Source organism: Gadus macrocephalus, chromosome 10, assembly GCF_031168955.1.
Source record: "Gadus macrocephalus chromosome 10, ASM3116895v1".
Lineage (NCBI taxonomy): Eukaryota > Metazoa > Chordata > Actinopteri > Gadiformes > Gadidae > Gadus > Gadus macrocephalus.
The window spans coordinates 17,390,537-17,410,056 of record NC_082391.1 but is presented as its reverse complement, the minus strand read 5'-3'; the positions used below and the strand labels follow the sequence as shown (position 1 = coordinate 17,410,056).

At 46.0% G+C, this 19,520-nt stretch overlaps 1 protein-coding gene across 1 annotated transcript in view; it reads right to left on the bottom strand.

Moving 5' to 3' along the window:
• Nucleotides 1-14,938, bottom strand: part of drp2 (dystrophin related protein 2) — a 68,030-nt gene extending 53,092 nt beyond the window's left edge. The window contains 2 exon segments of the mRNA XM_060063787.1: nucleotides 11,070-11,304; nucleotides 14,762-14,938. Coding sequence (XP_059919770.1) covers nucleotides 11,070-11,304; nucleotides 14,762-14,921 — 395 coding nt within the window. The 5' untranslated portion in view covers nucleotides 14,922-14,938.
• Nucleotides 14,939-19,520: the final 4,582 nt, after the last annotated feature.

Below are 19,520 nucleotides of genomic sequence, written 5' to 3'. Positions count from 1 at the left end.
GGGGGAAGGGGGGAGGTAAGAGGAGAGGGGAGAAAGGAGAGGGTAGAGGAGAGGGCAGAGAAAGAAGAGAAGACATGACAGAGGTAATTAAATTTCCGCTTGAAACATCATTATATTAATTCAGAGGCTATTTATTGGGAATTCTAGCTGTCCTTTGAAGAGAATATGCTAGGTGTTTGTGTGCGTGCGTGTGTGTGCGTGCGTGCGTGCGTGCGTGCGTGCGTGCGTGTGTGTGTGGAGAGAGTAAACAAAGGACTTAGAGCACGACAAGCCAGTTTATTATGAGGTGTAGTCATTTCATTAAGTGCCTGCGGGTATTAAACCAAAAAGGAAATGAGTGAGTGAGTGATGAGTGAGTGTGTGGGCATATTCATCAGTTTGTACATCACAAGCAGAGTTTAGCCATTCATTCATTCAAACTCTTTCAAAAGGTTGTCTCAGTGATGCTCTCAGTGGATATCACACAGGTGACTAAAGCTTTCCTCCTGTTGTCTCATGACCCTTTTCATGACCCTTTGCATGAGAGAGAGATGAGTAAATTTAGAAAATCTCAGAGAGGTGCATTCTGCACCTCTCTGAGAGAGAGAGAGAGAGAGAGAGAGAGAGAGAGAGAGAGAGAGAGAGAGAGAGAGAGAGAGAGAGAGTGAGAGATATCTCGGTAAGGTTACGGTCATTAAAGGCTAATTGTATACCAGTACAAATAGGAAGGTAATAGAACACTCAAGCCTAAGGGGGGAAGAGAGAGAGAGAGAGAGAGAGAGAGAGAGAGAGAGAGAGAGAGAGAGAGAGAGAGAGAGACATAAAATAGCCTTAAAGGTTGTGAATGGGCAAGGCCATATGGGCCATATAAACCGGGTAACAACCCTTTAAGGTCAAGCAAAGGTCTGATTAAATATACACTGTGATAAATAAGATAAATGCATGATTCAACCTCCTAGTAAAAAACAACGACACGTGTGAAATAAGTTTTCTAAATAATAATTCAAATCACAATAATCCAAAAACATCATATAATCCAATATAATAATCAAACAATGAAAAAGACGTTGCTTCTCTCTTTTACAGCTCCTCAGCCTGTAGTGGCCTGAGCTCATCTGACATGCACAGGACGGGCTATGGGAAATCTGTCAAGATGACGGACAATGCTAATCAATACCAATGGGATAACAGTGCAGACGGCTACCTGGCCAACTGTTTCCTGTGTCCCCTGTTTCCACGTCCTAGACCTCAGCATTCTGCACACTCTCCAGCAACGCAACATTATGCAGGCTCTGCTTCAAACGCAACAGAGAGAGAGAGAGAGAGAGAGAGAGAGAGAGAGAGAGAGAGAGAGAGAGAGAGAGACAGAGACAGAGACAGAGACAGAGACAGAGAGAGAGAGAGAGAGAGAGAGAGAGAGAGAGAGAGAGAGAATTGGACGTGAACTTCTATGACAACAGTAGTTCATGTGTGATTATGGTACATGAATATATGCGTGTATATTTTATCATGCCGTTCACCGGGAAGGAGTGTGTTGTTTTACTGTGTATGACACCCTGTATTATGGCGCTCATTGCTAGTCAAAGCGAGCGACACGGCGTCCCGTGTGTAGCTGGCTCTTAAATGAAATGCAGTTTCCGTGCCAAATTGAAATCCAATCTGCATCACTCTGCGCACATTGCACTCTGAGCGGGTGTGGGTTTGTTTCTGTGTTGGGATGTGTGTGTTTTGGGATGTGTGTGTGTGTGTGTGTGTGTATGTGTATGTGTATGTGTATGTGTGTGTGTGTGTGTGTGTGTGTGTGTGTGTGTGTGTGTTCCTGTGAGGTGGGCCTGGTGAATGACACGGCAGAATTGCAGCAGGCCTGTGGACGCTCTTTCTCAAAGCACTTTGCTTTGCCCAAAAAAATAAAAAATAAATCACCTTCACGTCATGCCAGACTGAAATCTAATCAAACATCCAATCACTGAAGACAAAGCAGCAGAGCCAGAGTGGGGTCAGCCAGAATCAGTCATAACTTGCGGACATTTTCAATAAGGAAATGCCAGAGTTACCTCCCAATGTCACACAGTAAAGACAGAGAGAGAGAGAGAGAGAGAGAGAGAGAGAGAGAGAGAGAGAGCTCAGAACGAGGGCTAATGCCCCAGTTAGCTGATCATTCATGGGAAGAGGAGCACAGCATGTGTTTGGTGGATTTTTCAGCAAGCTCCAAAAAAAGTAAATATAATATAAAGTTAGAGCTAGCCATCTACCCAATAGCACCCCTACCTCCTTCGCTCTGAGGGGGCGTTCAGGGATAAAGAGGGAGCCGAGATGATGCCTCTCACACACAGACGCACACACACACACACACACACACACACAGACGTTTGCATTAATCTGTAAACATTATCCGGCGCTTTGAAATTATGTGAGGGATTAATAAAAAAATTGAATTGCATCAAATGTGGTGTTTGCTGTGTCATTAGACCCAGAAACGTTTATAAAAGCAATCCCAGCCAACGGTTGACTTCATTAATGCAATTTATTTTTGTAGATGTATTTTTCCTTAGCTTACTTTAGATCTTTTTCTGTTTGGCTAGATGGCTCAATTAAAGACGCATGAAAGTACTAATTTCCTCCTCGAGAGTTTGTGTCCCACATACACTCCTCTGACCGTAAATAACGTTGATAACACCACAGGGAGGCCCTCTAACTACCATAACAACATCAAACCTTAAAGGATCAACGCACACTCCCACCTTAAGTTTACCTCCTCCCTTTCTCCTGTTGAAATCGGAAACGCAGAATCATCTTTAGAGGCGGGAGACGGTGGCACTTCATCAGGGTTAGGGTGTACACACCCACGAATAAACACCACAAAGGACTTATATTGGAAATAAATTACCTTGTGACCTATTGCAAATCCAGACGAGATGCAGCACCAAGAGAAGGAACTCGCCCACCCCAAGAGCGCGAGTGACTCACCGACTCACCCCAAGAGTGCGAGTGACTCATCTTCAGTCACGTTAACCAGCACAAGCAGGGTGAGTCAGACGCTAAGCTTAGCCACATTCAACTAAAGATACACGGTGAGCCATTGTTAGTTGTGCATATGTTTATGCATGGTTAATATATGTACGTGTGCAGGCGTATACCCAGTAAACACACTGAATACGAATGCTTTAATTATGGAGATGCGATTGTCATATATGATGCACGGTATGTTAGGTAGGGGAAAGGGCTGCTGCTTTCAAATGAAAGCCTACAACGGGAATCTTGAAGTTTATCCATTAAAGGCCCAAATGTGTATGATTTCACATTCAAAGATGTAAAAACGACTAGAAGTATGGTATATACTTTATGATAATTAATAATAAGCAAGTCAGCCTGTTGCGCCAGTTTATTGCAGGCATTATTTCAAGATGATTGTTTTGACCACGGATAACAGTGATGGGCTACTTTAACCAACGATGTGATTGCGTTTCCAACTCATCGACTAATTCTACTTCGACTGTCGGCTATTTCATTACACTGAAATTACATTACGTGATTTAACATAGCGTGAATAAAACTTCCAAACATAACCCTGTCTCTAAACATTTTGCTGAGACCCGTCATACGCTTTTCAGGGCAACGATTTTTGTTATTGCTTTGATTAAGAGAAAATGACATATTCTGCCTTCAAATCACAGGTGTAAATGGCGAAGGCTATAACTATGTCAGTGCATCCCTGACCAAACAAGTGTACACACACACACACACACACACACACACACACACACACACACACACACACACACACACACACACACACACACACACACACACACACACACACACACACACACACACACACACAAATCCTTGGATCCTTCTTGACGCAGTGGAGAGGGGAGGTTTTCTGGTGGGGGAAAGGAGAAGCTTACCAAGTCTGACAGGTAGCAGGCATGGAGTACTATCAGGGCATGATGAGCGCGTTTATGCGTGCGTGTGTGTGTCAGTGTTTGTTTGTGTGTGTGTGTGTGTGTTCATTCCCTTTATGAATGAATGTGTACAAATATGTGCATACATTTGTGCTTCGAGTTGATATTACATTTGATATGGAATCCTTTTCACACATCCCTACTGCTTTATTATATATTATATAACAGTCGCTGGAACTGTGGAGGCCTCTACTTTCTTTGATTCATCATTTTGATGTGTGTTCGAGTTTTGATTGTCAGGGAAGTGCAACCCAGACGCTGTCAAATATAATTGCCTTCGTTTGCCTAAAAAACCTTTTTCTTAGAGAGACATGTTCTCAGAGATATTCTCTTTCTGCTAAAGACTGGAGTACACCCTTTCTACACACTCCGCACCACCTTTCCTGATTGCTTTATTGGGTGCAGAGTGTGCACGGAACCTGATTACCAAGCCCTGCTAGTCCGAGCTCGTCCGAGTTAGCTGGAGAAGTCTTGGAGTTTGAAAACATTTCACACAACCTGGGATTTGTTCCGCACGAGATGATTGTTGTAATAGCACAGCACCCTGGGAAACCCTGACAAACACAGACACACACACACACACACACACACACAAACATTGGGTACAATGTTACATTAGAACAGATGCACGCAGACACAGACACCCACACAAACACATACAAATGCCTTGCAGAACAAAACACATTCAGATATACATATGCAGACAAACGCATGTAACAAACAGCGCAGATATACACTCCTATATACGCATGCACATATATACACACCATTTATTGATTTGTTCCCACAGTAGCCCATCAATTCCATACTGGGATTTCCCATCCGACACAGCATCTGAGAAAGTAAAGTTTGTTGCGAAACACGCATGCAATTGACAAGGGAGGAATCCACCCAGCGATCCAGCTGTGACTGTTCTCCCAACTGTGTTGGAAGCAATCCTTTATTAAATCTTAATTCCCCGGCTCACCGGCACATCGTGAAACAGCTTGACTTGAAACACCAGAAATCTCTGGGCAAAAGGGGCTGAGGCATGAGGGAGATGCATCTAGAGAACAAGGGACCGAGGGATCGAGGGAGGGTAGAGAGAGAGCGATGTTGGGGGGGGGGGGGGGTCGGGTAGACAAAGCTCTCTGTTGTGGGAATCCAGCGGGACGTCAGAGTCTGCCATGTTTTGACAAATGTAGTGTGTCACTCAGACGAATCAAACGGGTCAAACAGTCGCTTCAACTGTGAAATATGGGTCAAAGGCGTTGCGCGTGGGTTACCTGCTCAAACAGCAGAACAGCATCTGTCACCCCCTCTTCAGGAATCCCCTGAATAACCTCAAACACTTTCTGAGGATGAGCAACAAGGCCAAAAAGAAAAAGAAAACGCACTGTAGGACGCACACTGAATCTCCGAAAGCGAAACTGACAGTGTGTTCGTACACGCGTAAATCCTAATCCACTACCAACAGCTCGATCTTTTGCTGCTGCTGACCCTAAAAGAATAACAATTATGTGATTGGACGCTGGTGGGAGCTGCAGGCGCTGGGTGGATCGCCTGTGTGGGGGGGGGGGGGGGGGGGGTCGCAGGAACACTAGGGGGCTGAGTGGATCCGGGTAGCTGAGACCTTTTAAGATCTTAAGAGTCAGAGAACGAGCAAGAGAGAGAGATCGATAGAGAGTGCTTTAAAGAGAGATACGGTTGGAAACCTGAAAGAGAGGGGAGATGAGGGAAACAGCCTTTGTTGGCTGGTGAGGAACAGACGGTGAAAAATGTCAGGGGAATGCAGTATGGCTAGATGGAGAGAGAGTGTTAGAGAGTGAGAGCGAGAGCGTTAGAGAGAGAGAGATGCAAAATCCAGTTGTTGATTTCTATCCATCCCCAAGGGATCACTTGAACACACCTTATTTCAATAATAAGTTTAATCACCATTGGCGGTGGATGATAATTGGGCTCAGTTGACATATATAAATAAACACAGCTGCTCTTCACACGCTGTGTTAGTAAAGGCAGAGCTGGTTAACCAGAATGTAAATATGAAGGATGCCACAGAGACGTTTACAGGACACTGTGACGGTAACATAAAAATAAAAATCCGCTAAATATATTGAGACGAAGGAACAGAACCAGGACATCAACAACAACAACAATAACAACAACAACAACAACAACAACAACAAGCTGAATCCACAGCAGAAACAATGCAGAGGACTCCCCTTGCCCTCAGAGTGACTCTGGCCTGTGGGCGGGACCCCTGCAGCCATCCAAGCCGTGTGGCGAACACAATCCCATCGTTCTGCTGTGACGCCAACGCCAGCCCTGGGAGGACATTCCCCGCCGCGCAACGACCAGGCCCCCGCAACGCAACCAGCCCCAAACAATAGAGATATGGTCTTGGTTAGCTATCCCTCCCCCTCAGACACACATGCGCACACAACCGCAGAAATACATTTGAGTGCCGTGAACATTTAAACATAGGCCTCCATGCGTTCACGCACACACTTGCAGACACACACACACACAGAAACACGCAAACCCCGCAAACTAGCTCGCAGGTGTGCAAAAACCCACAAGCATACTTGAGCTGACATTCATCAAAGTAACCCAGTAAATACCTTGCACACGATTGGGCATCAAAGCAGATAATCTTTAATGATGTTAAATAGTAAGCCAAGATTAGGTACACTATTGAAGTTTGCTTGTAAACCACCTTTTTTTTCCCTGAAGGAAACAAAAACCTGACCTAGCTTCGGCTGGTGTTGAGAACAACTAGTGCGCACAACATCAGGAGAGTAGATTCAATAGCAACGGTGACAAAACCCCATCTGCTGTCTGCTGCTCTTGGTTAGCACTCATCGGCTTAATGATTGTTTCCCCAGGAACCTGTTAGCTCCTCTTCTTGCACCTCCATTAGCGGTGTAAAAACAGAGCACCACTTTTCTATATGACATTGCTTTCATTGTACAAATATAATTGTTTTATCGGTCTGGGAACTTTTGGCCCAAGATATTACAGCCAAACCACACTTTTTATTATCATTAGGATTATTATCAGTGTACGTGACAGGTTTTCGGTATTGGGCATAAAAATGTCCCTTGGATAAGCTATTTTTGTTGGTTTGTTTTGGAAAGAAACCAAGCATATAATCAGTGAGTTATTTTCAATTGGAGGCATCTGGGAAATAGTAACAATGAATTATGCTCATATTTTCCGGGTAGATGGTCCACTATTGTAAATGATGTACTAATAACTGTATACAACATCATGATGTATTGATCTATATGCCTTGTCATTGCTCTTTATACTGTAACTCATTTACAAGAACCACACAACTTACTTATGATTTGTTTATCAGGGCAATATACATCTAGAATAATGTCTAACAGTGGAGGGATTTGTTTACATTTTCATGCAAATTGCCCCATGGGTAATAAAACTTCTATCCATTACATGTGTGATAACAGAATGGTTTCTGTACACAGTGAAGAATGGCTGAATCGTTTCCTTTGTCAACACTGGGAGAGCACCGTGAAATCGATGCGATGCACAACTCACTCAGATTTTAAATGCCTCTTTTTTTTCCCCTCTCTCTCGAAAAACGGTCACACCTCCCTGGCTTTGACATTCGCGGTGGCGTCTTTCATCTTACATTATTAACCACAGATATTTCATTGCCTAACGGTTTAATTGGATAGTGGCACAAAGGACCTAGATGGGCAGTTAGTTTCTCACTCATCTCCCCCCATAAAGGCTCAAAGGCCAGTCGCTCACGGGGGTGACAGGCTATTATGAAGCCAGTCATCTCTTTCCATGGGTTGAAATTCCACAACACTTACTGGTGATAGCCGTCAAGGTTAGAAAGTTAACAGTCTCGACCAATCACGTCCTACTGTTCCCTCGCCAAATAGTCGATCAGGGTCAGCTTGGGGTGAAAATCCTCCAAATGTTGAATAACACGCTTCTACGCACAGAGCAGCGCAAGTCAAAGTCCCCCCAAACCAAAGGCAAGCGTATAGAAAAATAGAATAGAATTCGTCTGGGCAAAAATCCTTGCTGCTTTCTGATCATTTCAACGAGGGAAACGGAAAAAAGTATCAATCTTGTCAAAACCTAAAACACAAACTATGCAACGTAACTGATTGCATTGATCAACTGTACCCATAAATAGGCTCATCTGTTGTCGCCATCATCCATCATTGTCTTCCCAACGCACATTCCACCACTCCTGTCTGGCATTCGTCATGTGCGCATCCATCTGGTGATTCCCGCTCTTTTCCGGCCCTCCCTCCGACGCACATGGCCGCCACGCAGAGAGGCCACGGCGGGGGCTAAACGCCGGTCGCCACAGGCGCTCGGTAACGATCTCATTACTCAGCACTGCAGGGGACGCGCCGCTTTCTACAGCAATCCCCTCAAACAGCTCGGATTCCTCAAACCCCCACCAACAACACAAGCCCCAGCCTCCATCCCCACCCCCCTTCCGCCCACCAGCACAGGGGTCAAGTGGGCTAAATGCAAGGGGGTCAATGGTGTACATGGTGTGTGGGAGTGGAGTTGAAGACGTGACAGGCCCGGTCGACTACCAATTAAGGGACACAAATGGCCTCTAATTGTTTTGCGCAGTCGCGGGCCCTGTCTGCGGCCTGATGTGTGTGACAGCGAAATTAACCCCTGGCAAATAAATAATAAATACGGCGAGTGGAGAAAAGCTATTGAAAACGACGTTAAACGACATCACATTATAGAGACAGCGGTTTTAATCGAATGGTGCGCTGCAATGGTGCAGCACAACATTGACAGCAAGAGAACTTGTAGAACAGAAGGCGGAAATGAGGACAAATTAACCGTCTGTATGATCAGGGTCGTTTCTAGTTAAAGGGATAATATGCAATATTTCGACGTTCAACTGCGTAAAAACGACCGATGTTAAACATATTGTCGAGGTCAAACCCAGAGATTCTGTAGTTCTAATAAGGCCTATTTTTGTTACATTTGTACGCCTTTCAAGGGCTTCATTTTCCCTTTACCCCCTTTTTGGGAAGGACACAAAAACACTGATATCGATTTACCTTACTATGACAAGCTACAAATCTACTACAGTGTTACCCACACATAGACATTACTACGGCGGGTAATTTCCCCGTACAGTGACTTTGATTTTTTTACTCTTTCAAATGGGTAAAAAAGTTGTGTTTCTTTGTAGAGCTGCGCTCAAAACATTGATACGCTCTCGCTCATACCAACATGGTAGCCCCTCTACTCTCTACGTGCACACTCTGAATCAAACACCATCACGCGCAGGAGGAAGGATTGTTTTTGGCTATTCCCTTCATAGAAGACATCTTGCTGAATTCATTAATAGAATCAAACTGAAGTTCACAAATGGTTAATATTAGGGATGCCAGGAATACCAAAAAACGAATCAACACATGGTCTCAATCTGAACGAGAAGTAGTGTTTTGGTGTTCTAGGAACATATTTTGGTATAAAAGAAGTTGGATAGTTTCAACCAAGGTAGACATATGAAGAGTCTGTTTAACCTCCTTTATATAGAGTCTATGTTAAGTCGGTTGAATCTGTATTCTATACATTAGATGTTAATTCATTTTAATATGTTTTATATAGAGTCTATGTCCAGTCAGTTGAATATGTTCATATAGAGTCTATAATAATTGGGTCGGTTTAGCTCAGGAGGAAGAGCAGTTGTCTTGCTTGTTCGATCCCCAGCTCCTCCTAGCTGAGTGTTGATGTGTCCCTGAGCAAGACACTTAACCCTAACTGATCCTGACGAGCTGGCTGTCGCCTTGCATGGTTGACTCTGCCGTCGGTGTGTCAATGTGTGTATTAACTGATGTAAGTCGCTTTGGATAAAAGCGTCTGCTAAATGCCCTAAATGTTAATGTTAATGTAAATAATAAGTCAGTTTGTTCTGTTTAATTAACAGTCTATGTTTAGTCAGTTTAATCTGCATTCTCTACATTATACGGGATGTCACTTTAATTTGTTTTATATAGAGTCTATGCTCAGTCTGTTTGATCTGTTTTATGTACAGTCTATGTTAAGCCTGTTTGATCTTCTTTATTTACATCTTATCTGCATTACACCCACACCAGAGCTCCACGGGCCATGCAGTACTTTGCCTGCTCTTAACTGTTGTACAGCTAGCGGGATACACTTCTATACAGCAAATTCATTCCATTGGGAACATTTGGAGTTTATTGCAATTCAGTTAGTCTTTTTTTTAGGGAAATTCAGCTATTGTGTATGAATATTGACAAAACAATGGCTCTAAAGAGAGGAGGGCTGGCAAGCGTCGGTATCCACTCCCAGACACACGGTACGCGTAACGATGATCACGTCTTTAGTTCCCTGTGTCAGATCGCTGTTATTCAGAGCATAAATATCTGTTGAATATCCTTATTTTTTTTATTTTTTTTTTTGTTATAGAGTGAGATAGAGAGGAAGGTATGGGTGATAAAGGGGGGGACATGCATCATATGAACACGGGCAGGATTCGAACCCGGGTCGCTACGTTCAGGACTGAGCCTATATGGTACGCGTGCTCATAAAGTTATATTTAGTATGATTGTTTTGACCATGGATAACGATAACATTACCTGCAGCTGTTTGGGTTGTTGACTGATTTAAAGGTTATTTAGCAAGCAAACGTTTATGCTACTTGCAAAAATATCATTATCTTGACTAAACACAACACGAATATAACTTTTATACATTAACTTATCTGTGAAAATGAATTCTCCTTGAGTCACATCTGATCGATTTTCCAAGCCAATGGTGGTGGAGACAAAACATCCCATCATCACACGCTACGTCGCAAAGCAATCAAACATGCATCTTTTTTTTTTTTTTTTTTTTTTCATTCATCGTCCATCCATCCATCCATCCATCCATCCATCCATCCATCCATCCATCCATCCATCCATCCATCCATCCATCCATCCAGCCCTCTATCATGCCACCAGCCATCTATCCGTCTACCCAGCCTGTCATCCACCTATTCACACATTGCTCATCCATCCTTCCATCCACCCACTGTAAATGGGATTCAGTTAAAAAGTTATAGTCACTTGATAACAAGAAGCGCCCAACTCTCGGCCAGACTCCAAAACGACCACTCACCGGATGTTGTGGGACTTGCGTTTGATCTCATTCCAGCAGAGGTTCATGTCGGCTGGATGGTGCTTTCCCCCTCCTCCTTCTCCTCCACCTCCACCACCTCCTCCACCACCTCCTCCTCCACCTCCTCCACCTCCACGCAGCCTCCTGCAGACCGCCCCCTCCTCCGGACCCTCACCGTCGCCTGCCGACTGACACGGCACGCAGTGGCATCTTGGCCACGAGGGCCGCCCCGCAGCTACACACACACACACACACACACACACACACACACACACACACACACACACACACACACACACACACACACACACACACACACACACACACACACACACACACAATAACATGGAGATACACACACGCAGAAACACACACAGACGGACAAACAAACATGGAGAAACACACACACACAATTTGGAGACACACACACACACACACACACACACACACACACACACACACACACACACACACACACACACACACACACACACAATATGGAGACATACACACACGCAAACATGGAGACAAATGTACGTAAATGCAAGCACATACACACACACACACACACACACACACACACAGACATATACACACGCAAGTAAACAAAACACACACACAAAAATAAAGAAGAAAGAGGAGAGAAATTAAATTCAGGTTTGGCAAATTATGTAGGAAAGATAAACATAAGCGAAAGAGATAGAGGGAGGGAGAGGGAGAGTATAAAGTGGTGAAAAATCACATTGAAATGCAACTACACATTGTGACAGTGATTTATATAGGTCCTACACCCACAAAGTCTTTGAGCCTGAGCCAAATCTGATAACATTGTGCCAGTTTCTGAGGCGTTGGACTCAAAATCGTAGGAGGCTGCAAAAGTCCACACTGTTATAGTTCACTATTAAACTCCAGCAAAGAATACAGTTAAGAAGCTTTCTCAGTAGGGAAAGGAGGGAGGCCATGTGGGGCCTGACGGTAAGAGGTGCAATCCCCCTGATAGGACTGCAGTGAGACCACACACACACACACACACACACACACACACACACACACACACACACACACACACACACACACACACACACACACACACACACACACACACACACACACGAAAAAACACCAAAAATAGTATTAATTGATAGACACAGCCATGTCCATGTATGTCTGTCCACGCTAGGTGAAGAGGTGGTCAGACAGGCTGTGTTTTCTGGTCAGGATGTATTTAAAGACCGGTTCCTGTGCTGCCCAATGGCACTTGTCTCCTTTGCTTCATTACAAAACCACTACATGAACTACACACACACACACACACACACACACACACACACACACACACACACACACACACACACACACACACACACACACACACACACACACACACACACACAGTCTTTCACAGTGGGGACATCCATTCTGTCAGAGGGCTAGGGCTCCTCTCTGCTGCTGTCACAACTGTTGGCATCCACAGCCCCGGTCTGTCAGCTACAAAACATCTGTTGTCATCCAGTGTAATACACACACACACACACACACACACACACACACACACACACACACACACACACACACACACACACACCCACGCCCACACACACACTCATGGTACTTGTACAGTAAGAGCATTCTATGTTTTATACACACCCTCTCCCTCGCTGTCCTCCTGCCCAAGTGGTAAATAACAAATCCAGTCTGAAATAGGATGTTTGTTCGGGGGGGGGGAGGGTTTGTTGCCGCGTCAACAGCCGAGTGAGTGTTTGTCTGCCAGGGGACGGAGGGGGCATTAAGCTCCAAGCAGGATCATTTCCTCGCTGCAGCCCTTACTCCTCGTTCTACATTCCCCTTCTTCTACCAGCTGGTTTCTATTCGGTTCTGCGTCGCCCGCTCCTTTTCCATTCATCACATCCTTCTTAGTGCACCTTGGGGTGGCCACCCCGGGTATTTCATTATTTCCATGAAGGATTGCAACCACCAACCACCCACCACACCCACCACCAGCCACCCACCCTACCTCTGCACCTCTCACGCTCTGCTTTCATCCTTGTGTGGGGAGCCTTCTATACCAATCAGCACGACCCCCCCCCCCCCCCCCACGCCCGCCCGCTTCATATCGCCCCTCTCACACCCCCTCAGGCAGGCTGCGCTGTATCATCTGTGAGTCAACAGAATATTCTCACCTTGTTCACTAATAAGTGCCGTGGAACGTCGATGTGATGGGTTACGTCGGTTAACATGTGTAGCAGCCCGGGAGAGACGACGGTTCAGGGCTCGGAATTGATTTCCAATAACGACATCGACATGAACCACGGGACGGCTGATGAAGCCCGCTGGGATCACAGATAACACACATGTGATCCATGTACCCCCATGCATAGGGCGGAAAGGTAGGATAGACAGTTAGGAACTGGAGGGAGGTAGGTAGGTAGGGTGAAAGGGCTGTATGTAGTAGGGTTGGTAGCTAGGTAGAGAGGGAGGTCGACAGGTAGGCGGGTACGCAGGTATGTATGAAAGTACGTAGGGGTATATAGGTAGGTAGGTAGACATTTTTGGAGGGAAATAGGCAGCTCTTTTTGTGAAGAACATTCTTGCAGGACACACCTTTTTTCGCAATCACTGCAAGTCCCTTTGGGAAAAAATGTGTCTGCTAAGCATTCAAATAGTACTACTTGCATGACCAAACACAAAACATCGAAGCATATGGAGGCGCGGGCTTTTCCCCCCAAAAGACCACAGATATCCTAGTTGTACTATTGGTACACATGGCTCACTCTGAATCAACACAAGAGCTCCTTCCACAAATCTCTTTATTCCAGAGCTTTGGCGGCATCTGCCTTGCTCCTCATGACTGATTCAGAGAGTCTCCCACGTGTAAACCCATCAGGTAGTCCTCCTTCTGGTCCGCGACACACAAGTTAAGTTTTAAACAGGCCCGGGGCGTTGATTGAATGTGACGTTGCCCATCGAGGCAGACGCAAACGCAGCGGCAGTGGCAGCAATGTTTTCCCAATGCTTCCCAAACCCAGCCGGGGATAATCCAATGACATGCGGAAGAGGAGACAAAGACAGTGTTCCTCATGCTGGGATATTTATGCTATAGCTCCGGGGTGCATAATCTACGTGTGGCGGGAAAAGCCTGTCCCTCCCTCAACTGATCCGAAACTCCTGTATCGACGCGACAAACCGCATCTCGGGCATTTTGTCGTACACTTGGTGTTCTCGGACGAATGAACCCGAGAAAAACAACAACAGCCGAGTCCATACTATTCCCAAAGTGTTGTGAAAACTCTGATCAAGGGAGCTTAGGCTCATTACAGACACGATCCACCGTGTTCCCCTGGAACACTGAGGCGAGGAGGGAACCATAGCGATTGTTATGCAGATACAACCACGGACTCATCAAACAGCAGCTGTGTGCATCGCGGCGCTGCGTCTACATACAGCCCAGGCACTGCTCGGTGGAATCCAGCACCTGGGATTCAGCACAGTTTGCGGCTAAATATCTGGCCCCCCGTTCAAATAAAGGACCCTCAAACGGAGACATTGACTTCATCCCCTGCAACGCATTGTCCAAAACTTACTTTTGACATCACCTTGACGCATGCTTCCCTGTCTCTGGCTCTCACATTGGTATGGCTATATAGGCAGAGGGGAACACCATTGTATGAAATGAAAATTCCCGTTATATTTACCGTGTGGGTTGCGTCGGTGCAGGCGGAGAATGCAGAAGGAGCTCAGCCGGCGGATACAGAGGCAGGGTGAGAGCGGGAGAGAGTGAGTGACGACAATTCGAAAGGATAGAAAACAGAGAATGAAGAGCAGAAATAGATGTAAGGGGGAGCGTCGAGGCATGGGGAGGTGTGTGTGTGTGTGTGTGTGTGTGTGTGTGTGTGTTTGGTGGGGTGATGGGGGGGGGGGGGGGGGGGGGGAATGGATGTCTGAGCCAGACATAAGAGACGTGTCTGTCTCCTGGACATTCTTGCTCACACCTACGTGGCCCCACAACACACGCAGAACATTTCCCAGATGGTCCAAAGGCCATCAGCTTAATGTCCTCCGCCCACGCGGTCACTGACAGGCTGAACATGGCAGAGAAGAGATGGCGCTTAGAATGGCCTTTTGTTAGGCGGGAAGAAAAGAAAATCCAATGTGCACATTTTCCATCTCTCCCGAGTGAGACATGCTAGCATTGTTAAAAAGAGGTTTGATTGGCCTCTTTGTGCTCATTCAGCTTCAAGCCCGTCAACACGGCGGCCACGTAAAGCCTGATCAGGACCCTCCAGACTGGGGCTGACAACTCCATCAACGAGACCTAAAGGGTCAAACAAGGAATTCTCTGTGTTGTTCTAGATGTTATTCGAGGAGGACAAATGAAACCAGGAGCCAGGCGGGAAAGGGCCATAAACTAGGAGGCACAGGAGAGACGTGATAACATGGAGAAAGTGGAAATGGAAGATGAAAGCCTTGGGTTTCCCTTCTAGTTACAGAAAACCACGTTTGGTTAATTAAAGTCGCAGCCAGCAGGGACAGATAAAAGTGATTTAAGCTGAATTCCCAAGTGATATTGCAAATCGTATACATATATATCGTTCGACACCCGGCATACATTGAATTCCAATGCGTTCAGCGGCACATTTACTCTAGTGAAAGACATTAAACAGCGTCCAGAGGCCGCCTGGGCTCACACACACACACACACACACACACAGGAGAGAGGGAGGGAAGGGGGAGAGTCACGGACTATGTCTAGTGCTGTTTCAGCTCCGTCATAATGAACGCCAGCAAATCTTATGATTCAGGGAGCATGAGTCTCCAGGTGGCCATCTGGAGGAGACTAAGTCAGAATACTCTTGGTGCGTGTGTTTGTGTGTGCGCGCGTGTGTGTGTGTGTGTGTGTGTGTGTGTGTGTGTGTGTGTGTGTGTGTGTGTGTGTGTGTGTGTGTGTGTGTGTGTGTGTGTGTGTGTGTGCGCAGCCTTAACTTTGTGTGTGTGTGAGTGCGTGCGTGCGTGCGTGCGTGCGTGCGTGCGTGCGTGCGTGCGTGCGTGCGTGCGTGCGTGCGTGCGTGCGTGCGTGCGCTTGACTGCGCGCGTGTCTGCACTAGTGGTCCATCCGTTCCCCCAGCTGACGGCTCCGTGCCGGGTGGGGGGGTTAGTGGTAGCAGGGGGTCCACCCCTCCACTGCCTCTCATGCTGCTGCTGCTGCGGCTGCAGACCCTCAGCCTCTCAGCTCCTCAGACCCTTTGCTACCAGAGCCACCAGCAAACAGCGCCGCCGCTTCCACAACCGCGAGCTGGGAGTAAACAAAGCTGCACTCCCCCAAACAGCCTCTCACCAGAGGGGCATCGAGGACAGCGTGAGGGGGTGGGGGAGAGGGGGGAGGATGGAAGGGGGCACAGATTCTCCTTCGGCAGCAATAACAGCCACATACACACACACACACACACACTGCTGGAGGAGACCCAATGACACAGCTTAACACTCTTGGCTGGGAGGCACAGGCACACACACACACACACACACACACACACACACACACACACACACACACACACACACACACACACACACACACACACACACACACACACACACACACACACAGGTAAGCTCACATTCACAAACATGTTTCCATTCTCTCCCTCTCTCTCCGACACACACACACACACACACACACACACACACACACACACACACACACAGGCAGATGCTCGCAAGCACGCATACAAAGATGACCGTAAATGAGCATAATAATGACAAATTAGCGGACAAAGCTGTATAATTCATGTTTGAACACAAAGGAAAACACACACATATAATAACAAACACAAAACACACACACACAAACACATACATACAGACACACTTATATTCTGCTATATGCCCTTAAAATCACTCAAAACCAACATCTGCTTTTAAATTGGTTATTCCTCATGAAACACTGTTGCATTCTTTCGTCACTCTACACCACACTCACACACACAAAGACACACAGACACACACAAACACAAACAAGCAATACAAAACCCACCCTAACCCACCCTAACCCAACAAAACAGAACTAACAAACTCCCTGTTCTTGCACCACAACCACATGCAACGCACGGCATTTCATTCTCTTACCACACACACACAAACAAACACACACGTCACACACACACAAGTACACGAGGGACACACCATTATCCCAAGCCGGATCATTGATATCTCAATGCCGATGTGTCACATCTAGATTCCATTCAACCTCTCATTTGCTCAAGAGCTATGTTGTTGAGCCGAGACCCCCGGCTAAGCCCCAGTGAGAGGCAGCCTGACATGGGGACACAAAGGGATGCTCTTTGAGCACTCTGTTATTTGAACACTTCCCTGGCCAATTCACAGCCGGCAGGTAGCACAATAGTAGTTTGATTTGGCTTTCCCTACTTCTTTTGTCAGTGGACCCTGTGAATTTGTGTGTGTGTGCGTGTGTGCGTGTGTGTGTGTGTGTGTGTGTGTGTGTGTGTGTGTGTGTGTGTGTGTGTGTGTGTGTGTGTGTGTGTGTGTGTGTGTGTCTGTCCCGCCGCAAGTGTGGGGTGCCAGAGTGTGGCACCCCACACCCCCCCCCCCCCCCCCACCCCAGCCCCCCTGAGCTTGTTTCCCGCTTTTCAAGCACAGAGTTGAGGCTAACTAGCGCAGAGCAACAAACTCACTCATCCAGACCCCGGTGAACAACACGTATTAGCAGGTACAATGCCCCCACAACCCCCCTCTCCCACCTCCCTTCTGTAGCGCAGCTCCCTCCATCCGACCACATCACAGCGATGTCTTCATCGCTTTCTTGTCCAGTCATTGCCACTGCCCATCCCCCCCCCCCCCCCCACCACCACCCCAGACACACATGCACACGTACACACACTCACACACATATTATTGGTTCAGTGTGTGACTTTAATCTGTTAGCATTATATGTTTCCCCTCCCACGGAATCAGCATTGCAGTCTTTAGGAAGCCGGAGGTTGAGCTCATGTGGCTTCGCTGTGGTAATGATGTGTATGTGTGTGTTTGTGTCTGCGTGTCTGCACCGAGTGTATTGGGTTAAGAAACGCTCGCCACAGAGTGAATCCTAGTTTTGTTCTTTAACTGTCAATTTTCCTTCAAGTGTAAGGGAAACCCCAGTTTCGGCTGGAATTTGAACACTATGAGATTTGAAATAATTGAAAGTTCTAGGAAGGGGTGGGGCCTGTTATCCCCATGGTTACGACCCATGGGGGTTTTGTGATACTTTTTTGGTACCGTCGTTTTGTATGAGTGTTATTATTATAACGAGCGGTGTTGACCATGAAGTGTTTCACATACTGTGGTGCTCGTATATATAGTATATGTGTAGTATATATAGTATATGCGTCCAAGAAGCATACTGTAACTCTCGCTTGGATGCCACAATCAAAACCAACCACTGCCCAGACAGAGATCAGCACACACACACACCCTGTCGTCAATGTCCCTTTGTCATGACTTTGAAAAATGTATCTCACAAGACACTATAGGTAGTTTAACACGATAAGAACACTACCCACACAGGTTGGGGGAGAATGGCAAAAACATAGGATTTTACCCCTTGTTTTCTAAATTGGGGACTTATTTCAGTAACAGTGTTTAAGTGACAGCGAAAAATTTGGCACAGAGTACTATGTTGACGAAAGCAGAAATCGTGCAGATTTCTACAAAAACTAAATACGCAAAATATACAATGCACATGAAATGAAAAGGTAAACACACAATCCAAGTTTACAAAAATCGTCAAAACAAAGTTACGAGTTAAATTACTATAATATAAAACATTGATTATTGTTGAAAGTCGATAAAGAAAAACAAAGAAGACCTCATTACCGTTGTTGAATGGTGATTAATTCCAGAATCAATTTTCTGTGTTTATTAAAAACAGTGCATGTTTAAATGACTCATTGTCTAGACCCAAATGCTTTCAAGCTGTTTGAAGTGATTTAAAAAAACACCCAAAAAAAAGTGTTGATAATCATTGATAATCTATCTGATACATTACACCACATATATCTATATGGTGGGAAAAAACAGAAAACAATCCTCTGCCATCGAAATCCAATTGCGCCGGTATCACCACGGAAATGTTGGTCCATCCAATCTACCATCACAGTGAAATGATCTGCCCCAACGACACTGATAACGTCCTTCACAATAACACCATTCCACTCTGGGGATAGTGTTGTTCTCATTCCATTATACACACACACACACACACACACACACACACACACACACACACACACACACACACACACACACACACACACACACACACACACACACACACACACACACACACACACACACACACACACAACAGGGGAGCCAAAAGAACAGTTTAACGCCATTGTAATGCTGAATCCCATTCAGCACAGATCAGAGCAGAGATTCCAGATGACATGGGGTTATATA